Source organism: Silene latifolia, chromosome X (assembly GCF_048544455.1).
Source record: "Silene latifolia isolate original U9 population chromosome X, ASM4854445v1, whole genome shotgun sequence".
Lineage (NCBI taxonomy): Eukaryota > Viridiplantae > Streptophyta > Magnoliopsida > Caryophyllales > Caryophyllaceae > Silene > Silene latifolia.
In genome coordinates, this window is record NC_133537.1 from 2,434,417 (window position 1) to 2,457,707 (window position 23,291).

Below are 23,291 nucleotides of genomic sequence, written 5' to 3' on the forward strand. Positions count from 1 at the left end.
TGCCCCAAAATGGTTTTTTTTATAGTCAAATTGAAAATTTGAACAAATAATTTTCCGTTACATAATATGCAAAGTCGTCGGTTGAAGCAGCAGCAACAGTTTTATGCTATCCAAAATGTATTACACAAAATCTCATTGAAGACGGCATGTATTCGTCACTTTGGAGTGACGGATACCATTTCCTCTCACAAATGACCCAAATAGAGGAGAGATGGAAGCACATGAGGGTGCCCCAACCTTGTCCCCCCTATTCGTTTTGTGAGTGACATTACCCGTCACTTACTCCGACCCGTCTTCAGCAAGACTAACTGAATGTATTATACAAGTCATAACTTTCAAAATAGTTAAGAAAATATCTTGTTACCGTCACAGACATGCTCCCAAGATTGACTTGTTCAGACTATTCTACATTTCACGAGAAATTCTATTCGGATAATTCACGCGGTACCCCTAAGGTTTGTCACTTTGCACGAAATACCCAAATTTTTTATCCGGAAATCTTAAAGAGGTCATAACTCGTGTTTACGAGTTTCAAAAGTGACGAATTTTTTTTCCAAATCGCTCATCTTTCTTAGAACTACAATTTGAAAAAAAAAATCGCAATTGGATTCCACTACTAGGAGTTATTGTGCGTCACATTTTTTTCGACTGAACAAACTTTGAGTGAGCATATCTCCCGGTCACGAGTTCCAAACTCGTCAAACTTTTTTTTCAAATCGTAGTACTCGGAAAGATGATCGATTTGAAAAAAAAAATCTTCACTTTCTGAGTCCGTAAACACGAGTTATGGCCTCTTTAAGATATTCGGATAAAAAATTTGGGTATTTTGTGCAAAGTGGCCAACTTCAGGGGTACCGCGTGAATTATCCGAATTCTATTCCTCCTGCACAACACAAAAACATCGTCTTTACAAGTCATAACTTCCAACAACAGTTTCATTGCCGACAGCTTTTTCCGTTACGCATATTTTGTCTTCTTGTAAACCACATATTTTAATCTCTATCTAATAATTTTTCTTTTTAATAATTCCACAAATTTGCAATACTTAAATACCCCACCTTTCTTTATTCTTCATAATTTTGTGTAATAATGGCGTCTGTAGCTAATACTCAAGAGATAACTCCAGTGAAGAAGCATGACAAGAACAAGGATGTGATAAGATTGGAAAGAGAATCTGTTATTCCTGTTTTAAAACCTAAGTTGTTTATGACTTTGGCTAATCTCATTGGTAATTTTCTGCCTTTTTTTTTATTCTTTGTGACGGGTATTTTAATCAAAGTTAAAACTAGTGATTGGGACGGAGGCGTACAATATACGGATTTGTGTGTTGTTTTCTCTTATGGGTTATGTTTAATTTTGCACTATGTCAATTGGGTTTGTTTGTTGGAATATTTTTCTACCTTGAATTGCGTAATTGGACTAATATGATTGGTTGTGTGATTCTAATTGCGTGAATACTTTAAGGGTTGTGCTTGTTTTGCTAGAAAAAAAAAATTAGTCAATTGCCATTTGAGAGTTGTGTGCTATGTTGCTGGACTTGGTTAGTATCTGATACGGGTACCTGTCCAAGTGTTGAGCGCGGCTATTTTCTGAGAAAATGGAATGTTTTGGCTTAAATTGGAGTGTTTAGGGTTCGTACTAAGTCTGAGTGTTGAGTTTGAATAATCCGAAATATGTAGGTTGTTTGTAGGAGACATTAAAAGGCTGTGAGGCTAATCCAACTGTTGTATGGGTAGTATCCTGTGATATATATATCGAAGTTGAGGGGATGTTGATGCAGTAGTTGCTAGTGGGAATGGGTGAGCAAACTTGCTTGTACTGCCTCTCTAGTGTCTCTACTTCAGTACAACTAATTGGCTAATTGCGCGTATGGTGTATATGATCAATGTCTTGGACGGACTACTGGCTACTAGTTTCTTTCACATGGTTTTATGTTTGTTGGAAAAGCTATTGCTGTGGTGAATGTGTAAAAATTTGACATTAGTAGTAAAGATGCCGTTTTTTATGCAGAGCATAGTTCAGATCGATCTGAGTTCTTAAAGCTGTGCAAGAGAATTGAATACACTATACGCGCATGGTATCTCTTGCAGTTTGAAGATTTAATGGTAGTAACAGCAAATATCTTCGTTTGAATTAATTTGTTTTTGTGGCTGTGCCTTCTTGATTCTATATATGCTTGACTGCTATAATCCCAACAGCAATTATACTCTCTCTTTGACCCTATCCATGGAGCACGTAAGCTGGAGCAACAAAATTTATCTCCGGAAGAGATTGATGTTCTTGAACAGAATTTTTTAAGCTACATGTTCGAGGTAACATACCCTTATCCAGTAGAATGATAATTACTTTCTTATTATAGGTGTCCGTAACGCCATGGCATATAGGAACATGGTGTGAAAAGTGTAGCTAGCTACTAATATACTGAGTACTATTTTTGTTGGATACTCAACATTCAGGTGATGGAAAAGAGTAATTTTAAGATCGTAACTGACGAGGAGAATGAAGTTGCTCGTTCTGGCCAGTATCTTTTGAATCTTCCTATTACTGTGAACGAATCTAAGGTTCGTCTTTTTTATGCATGCACTTCTATGGATACCTGGCAATTTCTTCGACTTTTTTAGCATTGGACAAGTTACTCACTCCCCTTTTCACTATTGTATCTGTTTTATGTGGTGAATGTAGCTGGACAAAAAACTTTTGGGAAAGTACTTCTCTCAGCATCACCATGAACATATCCCAGAGTTTGCTGATAAGGTAACTTTAGAATTACCAAGTGGTAATTTTTGTAGGGGGTTATATGGTAATTTGTTTTTTTGAAAGAGATTTTTTTGTTTCAGACTTTCAGTTCTGAATAAGTTAGATATGTTTTAACCGGCACAAAGACTTGCATAAATCCGCCGTACAAGTTACAATAACATATTGTAAAAGCACCTGAACTAGAAATTAAAGCCCCCCCTTATTTTATTACTGACCCCTTCAATGACTATCTTGGTTAGTGATCCTTCCTAAGTTCCTATTGATGGTCACTATTTCATCATCAGCTGTAATCCTCAGTAGTTTGTACCCTGTTTCATCAGTAGCAATCCCTTGACCAATGTTAATGACCCTTTTATAGTTGATCGTGGTGTAGTTTTACTATAAGTTATTGTAAGACCATTTTGTAAAATACTTACTCGTTCTTGGCTTATGTTATTGCAAAAGTGATCTCTGCATTGGCTTTTACCTTTTTTGAGTTTAGATTTGTTGCTCTTATTTTCCAGTATGTGATTTTCCGGCGTGGCATTGGTCTTGATCGCACTACTGACTACTTCTTCATGGAAAAAGTGGATATGATGATAGGCAGGTTTTGGGCAAAGCTTTTAAGAGTGACTGGGTGAGCATTATTGTTACCTTACACTCTTGACTGTGTATGCATATCAAAATTACTACTCCTCTTGTTTGGTAGATTTGACTAGCAGATAATGTTAGTAACCAAAATTTTATCAAGTACTGAGTTTATCATATGTTTCCATATTTCCAATGGAGCCAAAGACTCATTACTCTTTGGTTATGGATTATAATGGAATAAATAAAAATGGCTTACTAAAGTGGTTGCGCTTCTTTCTTTTGTGAAGTGGCGGTCATTCGATGTAGTTCTCGACGCAATTTTCATCTTGGGTCATTCGGAAACAACCTCTTTGTGTTGCTAACACAAGGGTAAGGCTGCGTACATCCGACCCCCTCCCCCCCCCAACACCCACCCACCCCTTACCCCGCAATTTGCGGGAGCCATTGAGGCACTGGGGTAATGTTGTTGTTGTACTGAGTTTATCATATCTTGTACTCCGTAGTATGAATGAGGCTGAACTTTAGGTAATTTAACATATTATGCGCCTTTGTAAGACACGTAGTACACCAATTACTTTTGAAAGTCTGCATAGAGCATATGGCAAGAATAAAACTTGCACTCCTTACTGTGAGGCATGGTGTGAGTATGTATGGTCTGACTTATTTATTAACTTGAAGTGTTAAAGTTCATTTTGAAAACGCAAGGAACTCATCCTGATATACCATGAGAGAGTAAGACCATCTAGGCAAGGCACAATTTCTTTTTACGTGGACTTTAATTCTTTGTAATTAGATAATGCTGCGTGAATACTTTAGATACTTAGTACTAGTTTGGATAACTATGGGAAGTAAAAATTCCCATAAACTTCAAATTCTCTTGACTCGGAGGACTCATGCAAATTGCCCAGAGATATTTGTTTGAAATAAAGAAGTTGAAATTCCCGTTGGAAGTTCCATTTACCTAGTGGAGATACGACGTGTAAAAAACATCTTTATTTGGTGTATTTCTTGAATCTTATTAATTTAATTGATGAGTCTATTTTGAACCCCCTTGTAAACAGCTTCCTAGAAGTTTTTCATTGTACTAACATCTTGCTGTTGTTGCTGCTGTTGTATAATGAAGGTTTAATGACAAGGTTTCTTGTAGTTCCCTGAGCCCTTGGATGTTCTGTGAGAATGGTTTTTTATAATATCGTACATATGCCTAAACCCTATGTTAAGTTGGATTTGGGAGCTTCTATAGTTAAATATCATATGCAGTTCTTAAAAGGATATACCGTTGCTTAGTACATGACCATACCGACATCATATTAAGCTCTCTGATGTTGGTTGAGCACAACTACTTCACCAAATCACCAGTGAATGCGGAAAGAGATGCAATGTAAAGGCAGACCTTATATGGAACCTTTAGGCTAATGCTTTTCTTAGTTATATATGGATGGTCTAGTTCTAGTCCCTTCCAGTGTAATAAAATGCGTTTTGTTTAAAAGAAGTGTAATTGGATTTTAGTTAGCAAAGAGGTTAAGGAATACTTCTCCCTCTGTCTCGGAATTACTGTCCATTTTTCATAATTTGCATGTTTCAGAAACACCTTCCAAGTATAATGGCCCACTCGCATTCTTCTTTCTACTTATTTTACTGCAACTACAAGTATTTGTATTTGAAGCTATGTATTTCTACTCAAATCTAAAAACATTTTGTATTTTGGACTGTATTTCTGAGACAGATGGAGAAGTAAGTTTACTAGAACTCAGATAGAAACCTGTGTTCGAAACAAACTCATCAGTTAATACAGTCCCCCTCTTATGTTCCTATATGCCTTGCTTATATACCTGATAAATGATAATACTTGGTTGTAATTTGTCTCCTTTGTCGTACTGATGTTTGCAGGATAGAAAAACTTCGATCAAAATTATCAAAGTCACGGACAGGTTCTTTGAAAGATAAAAAGAAAGATGATGAGATCACGTCTGAGTCTAATCAGGATGATCTCTTTGTTGAACGGATCCGTATTCAGAACATGGAAATCAGGTTTGCCCATTGTATCTCCCATCGGTAGAGTTGGTAGTTGACTATAGTAACTGTGTATGAGTTTTGGCCTGTTATAGTTTCTTTGTTTGGCTGTTGTTCGAGAGTGTTATAGAATTCTCGACCGACACTTTTAGATCGTGTAGAAACTTCTCTTTCTCGTTGACGGGATGGGAGTTGGTGGGCCAAAGAGAAGGATTTACATGATAACCGATAGAGAGTTTGTTTTTATATGGCTTGGTAATGAAAACAACTTACGTGCAATAACAGTTATAGAGAGTGTCATGCAGAATTTTTTCTTTTCTTGAATCGTTTTTCAAAGCTCTCATATTTTCCTTTTTTTCCTCGATGAAAATTATTTCTCCTGTGCTTTTCATAGACTTGTTGGATGATGTGGACGTAATTGTTGGGTCTTGCCTCTATTGTGTTTGATCTGTTGGGGGGTGGTTAACCTTTGACAGAAAAGTGAGAAATTTGTGCCAATGCTGGACTTAAATTGCATTCTACTAACGAAGCACTCCGTTGATTTTTCCTCAGTTTTCGCAATCTGCTCAGGAAGATTACCATCCAGGAACCTACTTTTGACAGAATGATTGTTGTTTACAGGTATTTCCTTTGCAAAGTCTGTCTCTGATGAAACTTAACAACTTTTGACACGTAAATTTGGATGATATAATTGATTCTGTGAAAATGGTTTTATTGGTTCTCGTTTGTTGTTAGTGTACGTTCACGTACTTTCCATGAACCTGTGATAAATTTGACAGAGCTTTTATGTGACTATGAAGTAGACATTCTCTCATATTGCCTTTGATTGCACCCATCAAATACAGAGATGAACAGAGTTTCATGTAACCGTGCATGAAAGACGTCATGACCATTTATTTGCTGTTTATGTACATACTTTGTACGATCCTGACTCAGTGGTCAATCTTATATTTCTTTTTTTCGAGTTGAGAGTTGAGCATCTCTAATCTGACACTTTTAAACTTGGTGTGTCTGCGTTTTGCTCAGTCGACAGACTTTTGATGCACTACTTTTGAACTCTCTCATATTCTCCATTTCCAGTGTAGCCAAAGATTAATTCTTTGGTTCTGGATTATGATGAAGTAAAGCTAAATGGCTCAATAATTGCTTGCTCTTCTTTTTTCGTGAAGTAACAGTCATTCAATGCAATTCTCCACGCAACTATTAATTTGAGTCATCCGGAAACAACTTCTATGTGTTGCTAACATAGGAGCACCCCATCCACCATGTCATTTGTAGGAGCCAGTTTGTTGGTTCATAGTTTCATGGCTCGTTTGTTTCTGTCTTGATATATGAGTTTTTATCCAAGGAAAATTTATCAGTTTGTTTCTGTCTTGATATACGAGTTTGTATCCAAGGAAAATTTATAGCATGTTATATTTTACAGGCGAGCTAGTCCAAAGGGAAAACAAGACAGGGGTATATATGTGAAACATTTTAGAAATATTCCGATGGCAGACATGGAAATAGTTCTGGTGAGTATCCTTTGTCTCCATATCTGTAAACCTGCAAAGTATGTCAACTTTGACGATAACATTGGTTGTTCCTTATTTTTAGCCGGAGAAGAAAAACCCGGGTCTTACTCCACTGGACTGGGTCAAGTTCCTTGCGTCGGCAGTTGTTGGTCTAGTGAGTTGTTTTTATCACATACAAACCTTAGGAATTGATGCTTCTTATTTTTATTCATGTAAATGTTATGCTAATGTGAGTTGCTTGTCTGTTCAGGTTGCTGTGGTAAGTTCGCTAGAGATTAAGGGTGATTTTTGGGTTGCCTTTGCCGTTGTTTCTGCAGTAATTGGTTACATTGCGAAGACATATTTCGCGTAAGTGGTGTATATTTTTCCTTTAGCCTCTTGTTTTGTGGTGATGTCAGCTGGTGATGTCAGCAGTAGTGTTTTCGTATCTTTTCGCCCCCAACTTTAGAAAATATATATTCGTCTCTTCAACGCCCAATCTCCGACGACTCCACTGATTTGGCATATGCCTCTTGACTGCAGGGCATTTAGGGTTATTCATTTTTCTTATAATTATTTATGAAATGATTTTTTTTTTTTTTTTTTTGCTGAAGCCTTTTTGTTCTCTAATTTCAGATTTCAGCAAAACATGGCTGTATATCAGAATTTAGTAACGCAGTCGATGTATGACAAACAACTTGATAGTGGAAAGGGAACTCTCCTGCACTTGTGTGATGATGTGATTCAGCAAGAAGTAAGCCTGTACATGTCTTGTGTTGATGGGTCTTAACTAGATATGGCAACCAACTAACAAGGTCATTCATTTCGGATATAGATTGGTTAGTTGAATGTGGTCACTCCACTTGGTATAGGATCAGGCATTCCACTTTGGATCATATTGGGCTATCTCGGGTTCGAGCATGTTCCAGGTTTGCCTGATGGATCAATTTGGGTTGGGCGATTTCAGGATGGGTGATCAGAGCCTTAGGGTCCGTTTGGATACAATTTTAGGAGGGAAAGGGAGGGGAGGGGGAGTGAGGGGAGGTGAAGGGAGGGGAGAGAAGGGGAGGGCAAATGGAATGTGGGTGTTTGGATAACAAAAATTATGAAGGGAAATGGAAGGGGAGGAAGGAGGGAGATGAAGAATGGATGGAAGATTGAAGGATGGTGGTGGTATAATTAGAGTCCAAATAATGTTTTCTTTCCAAATCTTGCCACCCTTGGAAAGATTATAATTTGTTCTATAGGAGGGAAAATAAGTCCTCTCATTTCTCTCCCTTCCATTTCCTTTCTCCCATATTTTTTATCCAAACAAAGGAAATTAAATCCCTCCCTTCCCCTCCCCTCCCCTTCTCTCCAATTCCTTCAATCCAAACGGACCCTTAGAGAGTTCGAGGGTTGAGTTGTTTGGGTCTATTTTAGATCTTTTAGGTTTGTCAACTATAATTTCAAATTTAGTCGTTTTTGTTGATACAACTTATTTCGGAATGGTGAGATGATTCCTGATCATTTCATTCCTAATCTAATCAATAATTGGGTTCCACACCAACTACGGGTCACATCGTGTCAAATTAGGGTTTCTGGATTCGGCTTCTTCTTTTCGCGTCTAACATTGACTTTAGTTAATGTTTTCTTTTTAATTTTCTAAATGAGCTATTGTACTGTAGGTGAAAGAAGTGATCATATCATACTTCATACTGATGGAACAGGGTAAATCTACTAGACAGGTAAACCCCATTATTCGGAAGTAATACGTGAAAGAAGTTAGTATGGTTTTCGCTTCACAGTTTTGATCTATTGAGTTGTGAATTGTGGTGACATGCTTTTAGGATCTTGATATACGTTGCGAGGAATTACTCAAGGAAGAGTTTGACGCGAGTTGCAATTTTGAAGTGGATGATGCAGTCCGGAAACTGGAGAGGCTGGGCATCGTTTCTAGGGTCTGTTTCCTTTTCTTACATAATAGGAGCTCTTAACAACTTTAGTTGTCTTGTGGTTCTGCAATCTGTTAACTCTACCTATTTGGCTATTTCTTATGCATTAATGATGTCAACTGTCAGGATTCGATCGGAAGATACTATACAGTTGGGCTAAAGCGAGCTAATGAGATAATTGGGATGACGACAGAGGAACTCGTTATGAGGGTGAAACAGGCAGCCATTGGCAGCTGATTTCTGTTTACGATTTGTTAGATTTGCATTTGCTCGTGTGTAAATATTGCAAGTCGCGTTTGTGAATTGTGGAAGCAGCTGCTAATTTATCAGGCTTTCGATCATTTTTTTAGCTGTCTCATTCATTTTTTTACGTGTACTCGATTGGTTTTATTTTAGACATTTTTCTGGTACAAATAATCTTCATTCTGCATCTTCCAGAAAATCGATATCCTTGCTATATGGAGTAGCATTCAAACAAATGCAATATTACCAAAGAACATGTGCTTATTAAACACAAACATCTTCCTCTTTTCTTCACAAAAACGGACAGCCATAAACAGGATGTGCGCAGGAAACTAATAATCGTTTACTCCGACAGTAACCAGGCATAAATAGTGATGCGAGAAAAATTCAGTTAGCAAAAAGAGGAGATATGTAAAATACCGCTTCTTAATAATGTATTATATTCCATGCATGCAAGTCATGAGGAGACATTTGGTAATCGATCTTCAACAAAACAATACAGTCATACAGTGCTTCAAAGCATGGTCTGACCTTATGTAGCGAACATTTTAGTTAGCATCTAACTCAGCTAATTACTAGGTATCTAGGTTGCAGGAGTGCCTGAGGTTGTTTGAGCCTTGTGACTTCTCTTCCTCTTCCGAGGCCTGCTTCTTGTTGCCCCGCTACCAGCATTTTCCTTCTGTTTCCAACATCAAATCATATATACTGTAAGTTACTTGGAGGGATAATGAGTTAACAACAGAGACATAATGTATGCTGGACGTGGTCGTGGAAGAGGGAGGAACAGTAGGACCAATTCCGGGAAGGGGTCAGAACCATACAACACATATCTATTACTTCTGGAACCACAAATTTAACACAGGCTGCTTTACGCAAGACAAGGATCATGGATCAAAGATCTTGATGGATATGAAGATAAGATGGACCACACAAATGAACAGGATCCTACATCAGCATGGAATGTTTTCTATCAAGCGAAAATAAGGAGTTTCACGTGTGCTAATGCGACAGTTGAGGAGAAAATTATTATTTGAACAGAACAGAGCAACTACGCTGGCATAAGATTCAATCATGGTAATAGATCAACCACAATGTTGTCTGAATAGTCTAACAAGCGAATCATAAACAAAGCTGAAAAGAAGGAATAAAGGATCGTCTATGCAGCACACCCATCTTATTCTATGTCAGGAAAGTAAGATCGTGACAAGCACATTGTTACTCATATACCTATACACCAAAGGAACAGTCTGGAAAGCAATAGATATATGCATGCAATTTACAGAATAGACACAGTAAATCTCACCTTTCCTGAGTTTGAAGCTGGAGTGCTAGGTTTACTTTTCTTCTTTCGAGAAAGGGGGTTTGGAGCCTGCAAGTTTGGGGAGGACAATTACAATGGATAGCAAGAGATCACAAAAGTAAAGTATTGAACATGAGCAGTGCAAAGAATAACGCATAAATTATAATCAAGCAAACACCAGTTTTAGTCCTTAACAATTTCGGCTAAAACTGCTGTGCAGTTTTCAAACAACCAATTACTGCTACCCATCTACAGAAGAGTTTTATTCCCTTGGAGGGAAAAAGTTCCCTCATCCCCATTCCCAGACACCACCACAACATTACCTTATTGTTACGAAAACTAGGGTAATAAAAATTAAAAATTGCATTGAGGATTGCATTTAGTTTAAATGAAGAGAATCCCCGACCAATTTAGCTAGACGTTTTGCTTCATTCTATCATAATCAAAAACTAAGAACGGTGAATCTCTGGCCCGTTAGTAATGGAAAATTTGTCCAAAAAGGTGGAGCCTGTTGACTGGAAATATTTGGAATTTGACAGGTACTACAGGAGTAACACATGTTTTAGAGTGAGCACAGTGAAGATTTGGAAGAGAACAGTGAGTAATGAATATCAGGTAAAAATGACAATAACCTTTGCTCTTTTAAGTTTGAACTTGGCCTTATCTTTAATTTCTAATCCCCGTTTATACGTTTTGCGATTGTCTAAAGCCCGAGGCTCTGAAATCTCATCTTCATTTCCTTCCTCGGAAGAATCTATTTCACTGTTCGAAATCTTTTTTACTCGCTTCTGTAGTAACTTGTATTCTGAGTCAGTCATACGTAACCTCTCTTCTTCAGAAGCCTTCACATACTCACGCTGGAATGATGAGAGCTGATCAAGATACACAGCGTTCCGTAGACCATACATAACCGGAACTCCAGGGACCTGCAAATGGTTTTAACAAATGAAAAATTAAATATCTATTTGTAAACTTTTCCATGCATCTAAAATGCATATCACCACAGGTTACAAAGAAAAAAAATATGAAACCGAATACAGTTCATCAAAAGAGTTTTTTTCTTTTAAACTATTCTTTTCCAATTCCATTTGCTTTAATCAGAGCAAGCTACAATTGTTTCCCCGAAAATATTGTATATTAGAGTTAAGTTGTGTTTCTCTTCAAGGATTCTAAATTAATGCCTGGAGCAAAATAAAAGGTCGCTCACGTCACAAAACACTGTTACATACACAGACATTATATTAAAAAGAGAGTGATTAGAAATACCTTCTGGCATTGCTTCCGTAATTTTACGTCTTGAGACGCAACAAAGAAGTGCTCAGGATTATTGTCTCCGACAGTTTCGACAATGCAATCATAAGCGCTCACGTTCTGATCATGCTCACATCTGCCACAGTCAAATGGTAAGCATAGCCATAGAGACAAAGGGCCCCCAATATAAATATTTGGAAAAAGCTACATGCATAATTGTTCTTTCAAATCCATTTAAGAGTCCAATAAGAACTAACACATTATTTGGATAGAGGGATTCCAAGGAAAGGGATGGTGACAATTTCCCTTATTTGGATAATAAGTTGCGACAGAAGGATATGAAAGGAAGGGAAATGGAGACATTCATTAACGTCCTCCCAAGTCCAATCACAATTCTTTCCAACATAGAAAACACTTGCATGGAAAACACCCTACATCTATGTCCTCTCCCTCTGACCCTCCTGATCGTTTCTCCTGCTATTATAGGCAAAGAAGACCCGGGAATTTATAAATCAAAGGTTCACTGCTCAAAGGTTCATCACTACGTCAATCGATTCTAGCATACTCAAAGAGCCAAATCAGACACAAACTATAACTTTCACATGTCAATTTGGTGATACAGATCTTATCCTAGTTATGGCCATATAGGAGCTGAGTAATTTCAAGAATAAAAATTCGAAACAAAATAATATCTTTGCTCACCAGGGTAATGAAACGGTGGTTTACTTACCGATTCACTACAATATTTTATGGAAATCGAAATTTAATACCATGAAGGGTGGGGTTTGCCACCTTGTTTGTATGGAGGGATTAGTCGCCAGAGGGAAGGGCGCCATTTCCCCATTATGTACTTTATAAATTGAGTAGGATGAAATAGTTGGCATCTATTTCTCCTCCTAAAAGCCAAACAAAAATCCTACCGTAGCTTCATTGCCCCTCCCCCTTCCTAGAATCCAAACAAACCCAAAATGTTCTCGTCAAATTTTCAACCTTTCAACCTGAAAACACGCCTCTAGAACTAGAATCGCATAACCTTAACGCCAAACCGTCTAAATCCTTACCTAATAGCATCTATATATTAAACCTCGTCCTAGAAACCAAACAAACCCTATATGTTCTCATCAAATTTTCAAACTTTCGACCATAAAACACGCCTCCAGAACTAGAATCTCATAACCTTAGCCCCAAACCGCCTTAATTCTTATCTAATAACGTCTCTAAACTAAACCTAATTGATACCCTTTCTAAGAATCCGGATAATTGTTACCATTCCATCCACAAATACCAAAAAAACTAAACTCAAACAGCAGCATTTAATATAATCATAAAAAACAAGAAGAAAAACTAACTTAGCAAGCCGAAAATCTCGGCGAGCAGAGTTTACAGATCCCCCATAAGAGCGTCCAAGAGACTCCAACTCCGCAATAGCACACCTAACAACCCAACAACAAAAAACCACAAATTCAATCAGTTATTGTGTAAATCATGACCCATTTAAGTAAAAAAGACTGCAATCAAATAAAACCCGCTATACAAACTTGTTGTGTAAGACCGCCTTGTAATTAAATAATTAAATAGAGACATACTTGGTAGTGAAAAGATGAACAGGTGCAGCAAGAGCACTAGAAACGGATTTATCAGGAACGAGGTTGTTGTTAGATAAATGGTGAATAAAAGTTCCGTCACATAAAACCTTGAAGGGTTCTCTAAATCCAAAACATGCTGTGTAAAATCTCACTATTTTTCTGTGTCTTTTCTGCTTTGTAAACCTCATTTCTCAGAAGGCGAGGGTGTGTTGTGTTGGTGGTGGGTGGGAGGGGTTTAAGGGTTTCTAAAGTGTCGTTTGTTTGTTTTAATTTGAGTTTGGAGGAGGAACAAGTTTGAGACGAGGGTTAAACACTTAAACCCGGTCAAGTTGACACGATCCGAATAAAACTGACTCGATTTTATAAGGCTGGCCTATGTTAAATTACATTAAGTATTGTATGTACCAAAGTTGGCTGATATGAGTGGTAAGAGCTCTCATCTTTTAAGCAGGTGGTTAGGGATTCAATTCATAATTCTTGCGAATGAAAAAAAAGTCAATTTTGAGAGGGGTCAACCCATTATATTACCTCCAGTATTCAAAGGAGATTGCCCCAACTATCGGTAGGAGATACTCCTGGAATCCTGGTCAACACCAAAAAAAAAAAAAAAAAAAAAAAAACTGCAAGTACAAATATTGTTTGTTAGTGTTGCAATACAATTTATGATGCCTTACAATCCCATTTTTGTTTAACTATTTATTTCAATAGGTTTTTATACCCAAAAAAATAATATTTATTTTAATTAGTTATGTGTGTCGTCATAACTTGTAAGCGTTATAAATAAGAATTTGTGTTAAATTTAATGTTAAAGGATAAAAGAAAAATTGTCAACCTCGGTCGATTTGATGCTACTAGAGGTGGCCCCTTTAGGGGGTCGGTCCGATTTGGCGGTTGGGTCGTTAGTGGCATGTCCCGCCAGGCGCCAACTGACTCGGTGGTAATATGTTGAAGTCTATCATGTCAACCATAGTACGACCTTACTCAGCTACGGGCCGGTTTAGGGTCAGGTTGAGCCATTTCGACCTGGCTCAACTTGCTTTCTCGGCGGCCGACTTGCATTGATATGTGACTCAATAACCTACACAACCTACGTATTTTATTTATATGATTTATATAATTGGGATGTGTTAACACAATAACCTACATAACGTTTTAAAAAATAAGACATCCTATGGAGTATAATTCATCATTTTTTGGGTTAATGAGTAGTTATACATGTTAGTTGGCTGATAGGTTTAACGAGTTATGTGAATTGAAAAAAATCATCTTACAAATAAATAAATTGGTTAAATAAACGTGTCAAGTGTCAAGTTATCAAAAAGCAAACTCCATAATTAAAAAGAGAAAATGAAATGTTTATTAATCACACCACTAGTAGTACCACATTACATTGCCAATATGGCTAACAAATAAATAGCAAAGAGCATTACATTGCAGCAAACCAATAAATAACGTTTGATCCTCTTTAAACAAGGCTAATGATATTAATTATTCACAGGCACACTGTGAAGCACAACCGTCTCGACAGTTAAACCCGGTCCAAACCCGAACAGAACACCCCAATCCAAACCTTCACCGGTGGTGGCAGCCCCTTCTTTCAAAGACTTCTTCCTCATTTCATCTAGGATGAACAAAACACAAGCACTTGACATATTACCAAATTCACTTAACACATTACGGGTCGCAGCGAGTTTTTCCTCTTTAAGGCCCAATTTAGCCTCAACCTGGTCCAAAATTGCCGGCCCACCGGGGTGAGCGATCCAAAACAGAGAGTTCCAGTCACTGATACCGAGTGGAGTAAAGGCATCTTCAAGGGCTTTGTTAATGTTCTTTGAAATAAGCCCGGGAACGTCTTTTAGCAAGTGGAAGGTTAATCCGACTTCGCGTAAATGTCCGTCGATTGCTCCCTCGGAGTCCGGGAGAAGTGTTTGGGCCGCCCATACCATTTGGAAGATGGGCCTTTCGATAGACAAGTCCGGATCTGACCCAACAATCAAAGCCCCAGCACCATCACCAAACAAAGCCTGGCCCACCATGGAATCCAAGTGGGTTTCAGTGGGCCCACGAAAACAAATAGCAGTGATTTCAGAACACACAACTAAAACTCGTGCACCCCTGTTATTCTCAGCAAGGTCCTTGGCCATACGAAGGACCGTGCCTCCAGCAAAGCACCCTTGCTGGTAGAGCATGAACCTACGGACTGAGGGACGAAGGCCAAGGAGCTTGGTGAGCTGGTAATCGGCCCCGGGCATGTCTACACCCGAGGTCGTGCACATTATGACATGGGTGATTTTGGACTTGGGTTGACCCCATTCCTTGATAGCCTTGACCGCGGCCTCTTTGCCTAGCCTTGGGACCTCGGATACAACCATATCTTGTCGAGTGTCAAGTGACGAGCCCATGTACTCGGTCAAATTCGGCTTTTCCTTAAGGATGTCCTCGGTTAATAACATGTAACGTTTCTTGATCATTGACTTGTCGCCTATAAAATTCAAGCCATAAAAACAGTCACAAGAAATGTACGAGTAGTTGTCATTGTGTGACAATGTGAATGGCCCCTTAAAGCGTCTCCTTTGTGATATGTCTAAGATCTACATAATTACTTCTTGATATTGATAATGACATTTTAGAATTGGCATTTTGCATTATTATAAGAAAATAATTAAAGTTATGATAAATACAACCTAGTGAGTTGTATTTAAGCAACTAAAAGAGGAAATAAATAGTTAATATATGTATTAATTGCATTGATTTATGTGTAATTTACTCTTTAATTTTTAAATTAATACCAAATATAGAAGGGTATTAAATGTTTAAATACAACCCAGTGGGTTGTATTTATCATTTTCCATAATTAAAACCCACGAAATTTGACATATCAAATTATCAATTAATGAACTTTCCAAAAGTGGTTAAGATTATCGATTTTTGTGCTACCGAAAATTCTTAAATATATGTACCAAAAAAAAAATTCTTAAATATAAGATTTTGACACAAGTGTAAAACAATATGCGAAAATTTTGTTTCCCCTAAATTTTAGTTTTAAGCACGCGCCTAGTCATCTACAATAAACTCTAGGCCTATAGCATATTATTTGCAATGCAGATAAATCACTTATTTACTTTTGATTAACGAACTACCTCGTATAAAGAATGAAAGATGTACACGATTAGCCTAGACGGAACAAGTTATATGTGTACAACATGTATAATTTTTTAGGTCAGACGAACGAACATTCATACAATGACGATTTCCATAGAGCATTATTGGCCGAATGTTAAGATAGAAAAAATTACAATTCTACCATATATAATATCATGGTCATTCTATTAATAAGATTAGAAAATAAAGTAACTTACACATTCGCCTGAATTTCTCCTTAAGATCGGTCATGTGCTCACTCTTAGTAACACGAAAGTAAAAATCAGGATAATCAGCTTGGTACACACAATTTGGCGGAGTGGCGGTACCAATGGCCAAGATAGTCGCAGGACCATCAGCACGTTGCGCCTTCCTAATCTCTTCAATTGATGCCATTTCTTTACTCAAAAATTCACCAAAACTGATCAAACTTAATAAAAGACTGTTACACGATATACAACTGGTTCGCTCCTTAAATTTTGGAGTATATAAGTGAAACATGTAATGTGAGAAATTATATAGGTGAAGGTGGTAGGTTGAATGGACGGGCAGATAGCATGCACGTGGAATTGGGAGTTAGGCTTGGTTATAGTATGGTAGTTGCATGGCCACATGAGCTTTAGTACGACGTATTGTAATAAAATTGAAATTGGTACGTATTCAAATTTCTTAGTGATGTGTGATAACCAAAACCCTGTACCTACCAAATGAGCAAATAGTACCAACTTGTAAAAGTACCAAATAATTGAAATAATGCATCGACGAAATGAATGGCTATCATATATCTTAAGCACGAATTCTCATTTGTAACCGGTATATCCGTCATAAATTAATAACGGGTTACATACTATTTATTTAGGTAGATAAGACAAAAACAGAGAGTGCTTATGGAATATCAATTTATTTTGTCTTATCTATCAACATGGGTATTACTTGACTCGTCGCAATCAACTCTTAAGGGAGACTTGTTGTATGTATCTGAAGATCACTCCGATTATTTAACTTATGAATATATAGGAACTGAACTGAACTGAACATAATTTTGCTGAACTTTTTTCAACTGAACTTGTAGGATTTGAATTGAACTTAAATGATGATTTTAAGTCCAAATGAACATGGCCTTAGTAATTGTAGTTTTATTGAAAATGGATAATTTTGATTTTTTGAGGAAAAAGAGAGGCCGGAGCAAGATTACATAGCTATAGATCGAGTTACAATAAAGCCTTGTGCATCATGGAGCATTATGGACTGAACGTCTGAACCCCATGCGGAGGAGCATGAAGCTCATGGATAATCTTGATGTGGTTGAGTCATGATTCTTAATTTTTTTTATTCCCTAAAATAAAGGAATTAATAGGAGAGATTTAAAAAACTCTTCATTTTTTCAAATTACAACAGAATAAGGGTACAACAGAATAAGGGTAAAGTGACGGAATCTCCATCAGACGTCTCCTCCTAACTCTGACTGAAAGTCAACAAATAGTTAACCTTTCTGACGAAATATTCGTCAAAAAAGTTGACTTTTATTAACTTTTCTAACTAAATATCCGTCAAAATAGTCAACAGACTGACAGAATATGCGCATTTTGATACCATACGCATGTATCTCTTGTACGTAATTTCATCAAAATTTAATTTTTCCGATTAGGTCGGTTAACTCTCGTATTAGAAAATTATAGTACGGAGTAACTTCTTACTTGAACACTAGGCTTATATATATTAGGATCAATTAATCTTTACACCCTTATAAAATATTTTTACTATTTTACACCCTTATACACATGCGCTTGAACTTCTCCTTCAAATCGGTCAAATGCTCGCTTTTAGTGACACGAAAATAATAATCAGGATAATCAGTTTGGTACACAGCATTAGGAGGCGTGGCCGTCCCAATAGCCAAAATTGTAGCTGGGCCATTAGCCCTTTGTAATGCACGAATCTCCTCGACTGTTCCTGTTGATTCCATTAGCCCTTTATTTCACTACTAGTATAAAAACATAGATTATTTTTTATCGCCAGAATAAAGGAGGAGGGTTGCGGTAAATTTGTGAAACAGAATGGGTGGGTCGAAAGAGTAGCATGTGGGGTGTATTGGAGGAAATATATAGCAAGGAATGGAGAGTTTGGTGAGCTTGCATGGGAGGAAATATACCATCCACGTGGATTGTTTCACTCTAAATTTATGCGTTTTTATCTTTTCGTTTCAATTTTACTGCCTTATTTTGTTATTCTCATCCACCGGAAATTAACGTGTATATTTAGGAGTCATTTGGTTGATTGCTTAAGAATGGAATGAGAAATTATAGAAGAGTAGGGTTTCAATTTCATAGCTTTCAAAACATATTTAATTCATTAGAAAAATAAACATAAATGATTGGAGTTTGAATCCATGGGGAGGGGGTGGGTATGAGAATCCAAAGAGTTGAGATGAAATTAAAATCCATGATTCTAAGAACAAGTCCAATGGTGAAACTTAAGGACTTGCTTGCAATTTCTTAAAATTGCAAGCTAGTTGCTACACTATTGGTGAAGGCTATAAAGATTGGCTTGGGTTAAGCTTGTTGATTCATTAAGCTTTTGCTTATATGGCCCCACAACTATCAATCAACCAATAGAAAAATTATTCCAATAAATAATTTGACATATGAACCCATTAAGTTAGTATTAAAGCTAACTAAATCATTGGAATCCCCTATTTACTAAATGAATAGGCGAAACTCCAAATTTTCCCGCCTAAACATATTTCCTGAAATAAAGTTTAGTTCTTTTTAGCATATTCTATACGTATGGTATACTATAATACACATGATCTTTCAGATTTATATATTTATTTCATTTAGTATTTTACATGCTACACGAAATTGTCTCCAATCTTTTTATGATATAAAAAGGAATTCTTTTTTTTTTAATTAAAGTATCATACGAAAAAATTCATTCATTTTCTACGATAAAAAGTTGCGGCTAAAAATATATTATCAGTAAACTTTTATAAAATAACACCATTAATCTCCCGGAAACAGGAAAACTTTCATTGAAATACCTATTTCATGATTAATACGATTTAGACTTTGATTTTTCAAATCAAAATATAACGATGAGAAGGTAAAAAGAAAAAGATTAGCTAATTTATATTTCATAAGTATAATACACTAAAAAAAGTAAAAATTCTATATATACCGTGCATACATTGCACGGGAGCTAAACTAGTTGTTTACTAGCTTAGTTGATTGTTGCTTACCATTGAACTTGCTCTAACTTCATTCCAAAATGCCACAACTAAACACTAAAATGACTGGAATCCATTCCATTCTATTCCAAACCTCCCAACCAAGCATCCCAATAATGTGTTAATCGAGTTGATTCGTGTGTAACATTGAGGAAAAAATTACAACAATATATCATGAGATTTTGAATTATGAACTCATAATTACCATACTTAGAGAGTTAATGGTGTTATTCTTCCCTTAATTGTCTCTTTAACATGTGTTATTGAACACATGACATGATAGAAAAAACTGTTAAATAAATAAAACTAACGTTCATGTTATTGTTCAATCATAAATACCTAAAGATTTTAAGTCCGGTGGGGATCGCTATGATCATGGTAGCTGTCCTAGCTGCGCTGCGCAGGTATCAACATCTAAGCCCACAGTAAACATATGATGAGCCCAAACAAGAAATCGAAGAACACCTATACTGATCATGGCATAAACCATGCCTAGATACCCGAAGACGGGTTTTCCATAGAAAGTAGAACTGATATGACTTATGATACCGAATCTAGGCAGAATGAAAATATAGATCTCTGGATGACCGAAAAACCAGAGGCTTAATGGCTTTTTCAAAGGCCTGGCCTTGTTTATGTGCTTGAAAGTTGAAGTATGTTTAGTGATATTACCGATGATTACCGGAAAGTTTGGCCTATTACCCGCTATTGGCCATTAATTAGCAAAAACAAATGTTCGAGATTCCAGAGTTGTTCGACCTTGTTAGCTAGATCATTAGCAAGTCTATGTTGTCGAGTTATGAACAGTTTGCATTGGAAGAAGCCCGGTCCAGCATTATCAGACCATTCATCAATTTTAATCAGCATCACATTTCAGACAAACTGTCATACATTTAACAGAAGAGACCGACAGTATAGAGAGATCAACACACAGCATTTAAACATGAGATATTGTTAATTCTTTCCGCGAGTATAAATGTCGAATCCAGATGTAGCTCGATAATAATAACAATGTATTATCGGGCAACGATGAACACTTACAAGAGAAACAATGAAAGTAAATGGGAAACCCCATCCACCAGCTTATTTCTCCATCTTTAATTTCCCAGACAAGTAACAGTGTAAACCCATCGAAACCGGTACACACTTGACTAAATGTCTGGGTTAGTCAATAGACTAATACCGGAAAGTTAATACAATCTCCTTAATTATCGACAACATAGATTCAATAATCGGTAATATAGAGTCCAATTGTACCTCGGGATGTCACGTATTGACATAACAAGGTAACGAGGACACAGTTTATTTTCCTGACATTAAACGGTCAATCACAGTATTAGTGATAAACACCTGCCGATGTCTGGGTAATACAATACAATGAAATAGAGCAAGTATAGAGAGATCAAGATACTGTGAGTTTGATATGTAGGGTCCAAATGTAACTCAAGTAGCTATATATGAAAACTACTGAGGCAACGAAGGACACTATACTTAAATTTTCCAAACAATAAACGGTTTATCACTGTATTCATGATAAACACCTGCCTATGTCTGGGTAGCCATTTTTCATACTCGCTCAATCCCGATCATTTATGATCTATTCATTTTGACACAAAGACGGTTTAATTTTGAGAAGAAAAAAATGAAGCAACAAAATAAAATACTCCCTCAGTCTCAATCATTTGCCTTTGATTAAAATAAGGCCTACGAAAAAAAAAAATAATAATGAACGATTAGTAGGAGAAAAGGAGGATCTAAGGATGAACTCCATAACCCTGAGTTTCAAGGGTTATGAAGTTGGCAGCGGAATGAAGGTTTTATTTGTACTTATAGAAGATAAGGTTTACGGGTTTAGGGTTCGTTTAGGTTTGTTAGATATTGGACTTGAAGCCCATTGGTTGTTGGCTCATGGCCCATTTATCACGGCTTAATGATCAAATCTGTCTCATCTACTCATTTCGTTATATTGGGTCGGTTTAGGTTCGGGTCGTATTGATTATGTCGTAACATGGGTTGGATTAATACGCTTTAGATGAAAAATAGAGAGCATTTATTATTAATGCAAATTTATATCAATAAGTCTCCCTTGTGACGGTCACAAATAAGAGACGGCCAAATGTGACCACTTTTTGATAAAATGTAACCACTCATAAACTGTTCATAAAATGTTACCTATGAAAAAATGGTCACATTTTCTCATAAAATGGTCACATTTGGCCCGTCTCTTATTTGAGACGAATAGTACCCGTCGCAAATAAGAATTTGCGAATTTACATATAGCTTTTGTCCTATTTTGGTGTCTCATTTTGTATTTTTAGTACTTTTATTTTTTTGTTCTACATTTATACAATTATTTTTAGTTTCCTATTTACGTATCATTGGAGAGAGAATGAGAAATTAAATTGAGACTGGCTGTCTGAGGATCTAGACTTAATAATTCATCGTTCACCACTATTTTAGAAGAGGCAACATATATTTACCTCGTATGATAATATGTACATAATGCAGTCAGCCAATTATTATTTAAAACGATTTTACATAAATACAATATAAAACAGAAGAGAAGCGAAATACGGAATACTCCCTCATATTCTATATTTTCTTCCCCTTTTCTTTTTGCACAAGAAATAAAAAAGTGAATTTGGACCACACAAAACACACTGCCCCACATATCATTGAATTTGGGCCACATATATCGTCCCAAAAAAAAAAGAAATAAGGAAGAAAATCCGAGTAATCGAATAAGAAAATAGAGAAGAAAATATAAAATAAGATAGAGTATATGTGATTCATATTTAAAATTAGGTATTTTCTATGTAGTTGGACTCGTACATTCCCCCAACAAACTTTGGAAATTTACTTACCTATATACTCGTATAAAGTACATGACGCATCACCGAAAGCTGGAGTATCTAAGCATTCGATTCTTTCTTACCAATAATGGTGCAGCACGAGCACATGTAACGAACATACCTTGACAATTACTTCTCCTTTTTGAATTCAACGTCATTTAGTTAGAAAATGAAATGATGATGGGAACCAAACGCTTTAGATTTACAAGAGTCTGTCGACTCTTTAAGAACAAATATATTCGTGTTAAGATTATAACCGATTAAATAACATACTACTTATATAAATAAGACAAGTTTTTTTTGCTAATATCTTAACATTTTATTTATTTGTCTTATTTAACTATTTAACTTGTTTTTTAAACATGGGTTTGTGTGGTCAAATCAATCTTTGAATTTCAATCCGATTAAATTTAAGAATTTGGTGAACTGATAATCGGTAACAACTTCATTTATTCCCATTCAACTTAAAAATAAACCACTTCTAGATGAGCTATATAATAACCTTATTTATTCCAATTTAACTTAAAAATAAACCACTTTGAGATGAGCTATGTGCCTATTTAATATCCCGACTCAACCCGAATATTAGAAATTTATCAATCTCTTTAATGAATTAAGATCCTCGACACGTAGATTAAACATGAAACTGTTGTTTAAATCTTAAAACACGCCATATACTCGTATATATAAACAATATAAGTAGATAACACAAACTCAACATTAAATCGATTCGACGGTATGAACATGATCAGTCCAACAAAAACCCAACCTTATATTTACCATACTTTCTAATTCTAATCAATCAATAATCAACCCGAGTAACCTGATTATGTCCTGGTAGCCTACTCCTTTCCACAATTCATTAGACAACCAAAAAAATCATCACCAAAAAATCTACAACAAAAATAAAATCAATAGGTCTTGG

General features: G+C 36.4%; 3 protein-coding genes across 3 annotated transcripts; 1 reads left to right on the forward strand and 2 right to left on the reverse strand.

Moving 5' to 3' along the window:
- The first annotated feature begins 878 nt into the window (after window positions 1-878).
- LOC141622209 (uncharacterized) lies at window positions 879-9,108 on the forward strand. The gene is made up of 15 exons (XM_074438261.1): window positions 879-1,228; window positions 2,011-2,105; window positions 2,199-2,312; window positions 2,457-2,561; window positions 2,683-2,754; window positions 3,261-3,373; window positions 5,218-5,358; window positions 5,893-5,961; window positions 6,767-6,854; window positions 6,937-7,008; window positions 7,105-7,202; window positions 7,470-7,587; window positions 8,501-8,560; window positions 8,663-8,773; window positions 8,894-9,108. The coding sequence occupies exons 1-15, from the start codon at window positions 1,090-1,092 to the stop codon at window positions 9,002-9,004; spliced, it is 1,506 nt and encodes a 501-aa protein (XP_074294362.1). The 5' UTR covers window positions 879-1,089; the 3' UTR covers window positions 9,005-9,108.
- Window positions 9,109-9,418: 310 nt separating this feature from the next.
- Window positions 9,419-13,364, reverse strand: LOC141622210 (uncharacterized). Its single transcript, XM_074438262.1, has 6 exons — window positions 13,148-13,364; window positions 12,911-12,994; window positions 11,577-11,697; window positions 10,943-11,236; window positions 10,314-10,379; window positions 9,419-9,689 (listed from the first exon to the last, which is right to left on the reverse strand). Exons 1-6 carry the CDS (start codon window positions 13,333-13,335, stop codon window positions 9,594-9,596), a joined length of 849 nt encoding a protein of 282 aa, XP_074294363.1. The 5' UTR covers window positions 13,336-13,364; the 3' UTR covers window positions 9,419-9,593.
- Window positions 13,365-14,481: 1,117 nt separating this feature from the next.
- Window positions 14,482-16,774, reverse strand: LOC141622212 (chalcone synthase-like). The gene is made up of 2 exons (XM_074438263.1): window positions 16,507-16,774; window positions 14,482-15,629 (listed from the first exon to the last, which is right to left on the reverse strand). Exons 1-2 carry the CDS (start codon window positions 16,682-16,684, stop codon window positions 14,632-14,634), a joined length of 1,176 nt encoding a protein of 391 aa, XP_074294364.1. The 5' UTR covers window positions 16,685-16,774; the 3' UTR covers window positions 14,482-14,631.
- Between the last annotated feature and the right edge of the window lie 6,517 nt (window positions 16,775-23,291).

Bases quoted from the DNA above. Each gene is read 5' to 3' on its own strand.
- LOC141622209 (XM_074438261.1), top strand. From the start codon at position 1,090: ATGGCGTCTGTAGCTAATACTCAAGAGATAACTCCAGTGAAGAAGCAT. The intron at 5,962-6,766 runs GTATTTCCTTTG...TATATTTTACAG, and splicing joins AGAATGATTGTTGTTTACAG to GCGAGCTAGTCCAAAGGGAA. The intron at 6,855-6,936 runs GTGAGTATCCTT...CCTTATTTTTAG, and splicing joins CAGACATGGAAATAGTTCTG to CCGGAGAAGAAAAACCCGGG.
- LOC141622210 (XM_074438262.1), bottom strand. From the start codon at position 13,335: ATGAGGTTTACAAAGCAGAAAAGACACAGAAAAATAGTGAGATTTTAC. The intron at 12,995-13,147 runs GTATGTCTCTAT...TTGGGTTGTTAG, and splicing joins GTTCATCTTTTCACTACCAA to GTGTGCTATTGCGGAGTTGG. The intron at 10,380-10,942 runs GTTATTGTCATT...CCAAACTTGCAG, and splicing joins TCAAACTTAAAAGAGCAAAG to GCTCCAAACCCCCTTTCTCG.
- LOC141622212 (XM_074438263.1), bottom strand. From the start codon at position 16,684: ATGGCATCAATTGAAGAGATTAGGAAGGCGCAACGTGCTGATGGTCCT. The intron at 15,630-16,506 runs GTAAGTTACTTT...TGAATTTTATAG, and splicing joins GGAGAAATTCAGGCGAATGT to GCGACAAGTCAATGATCAAG.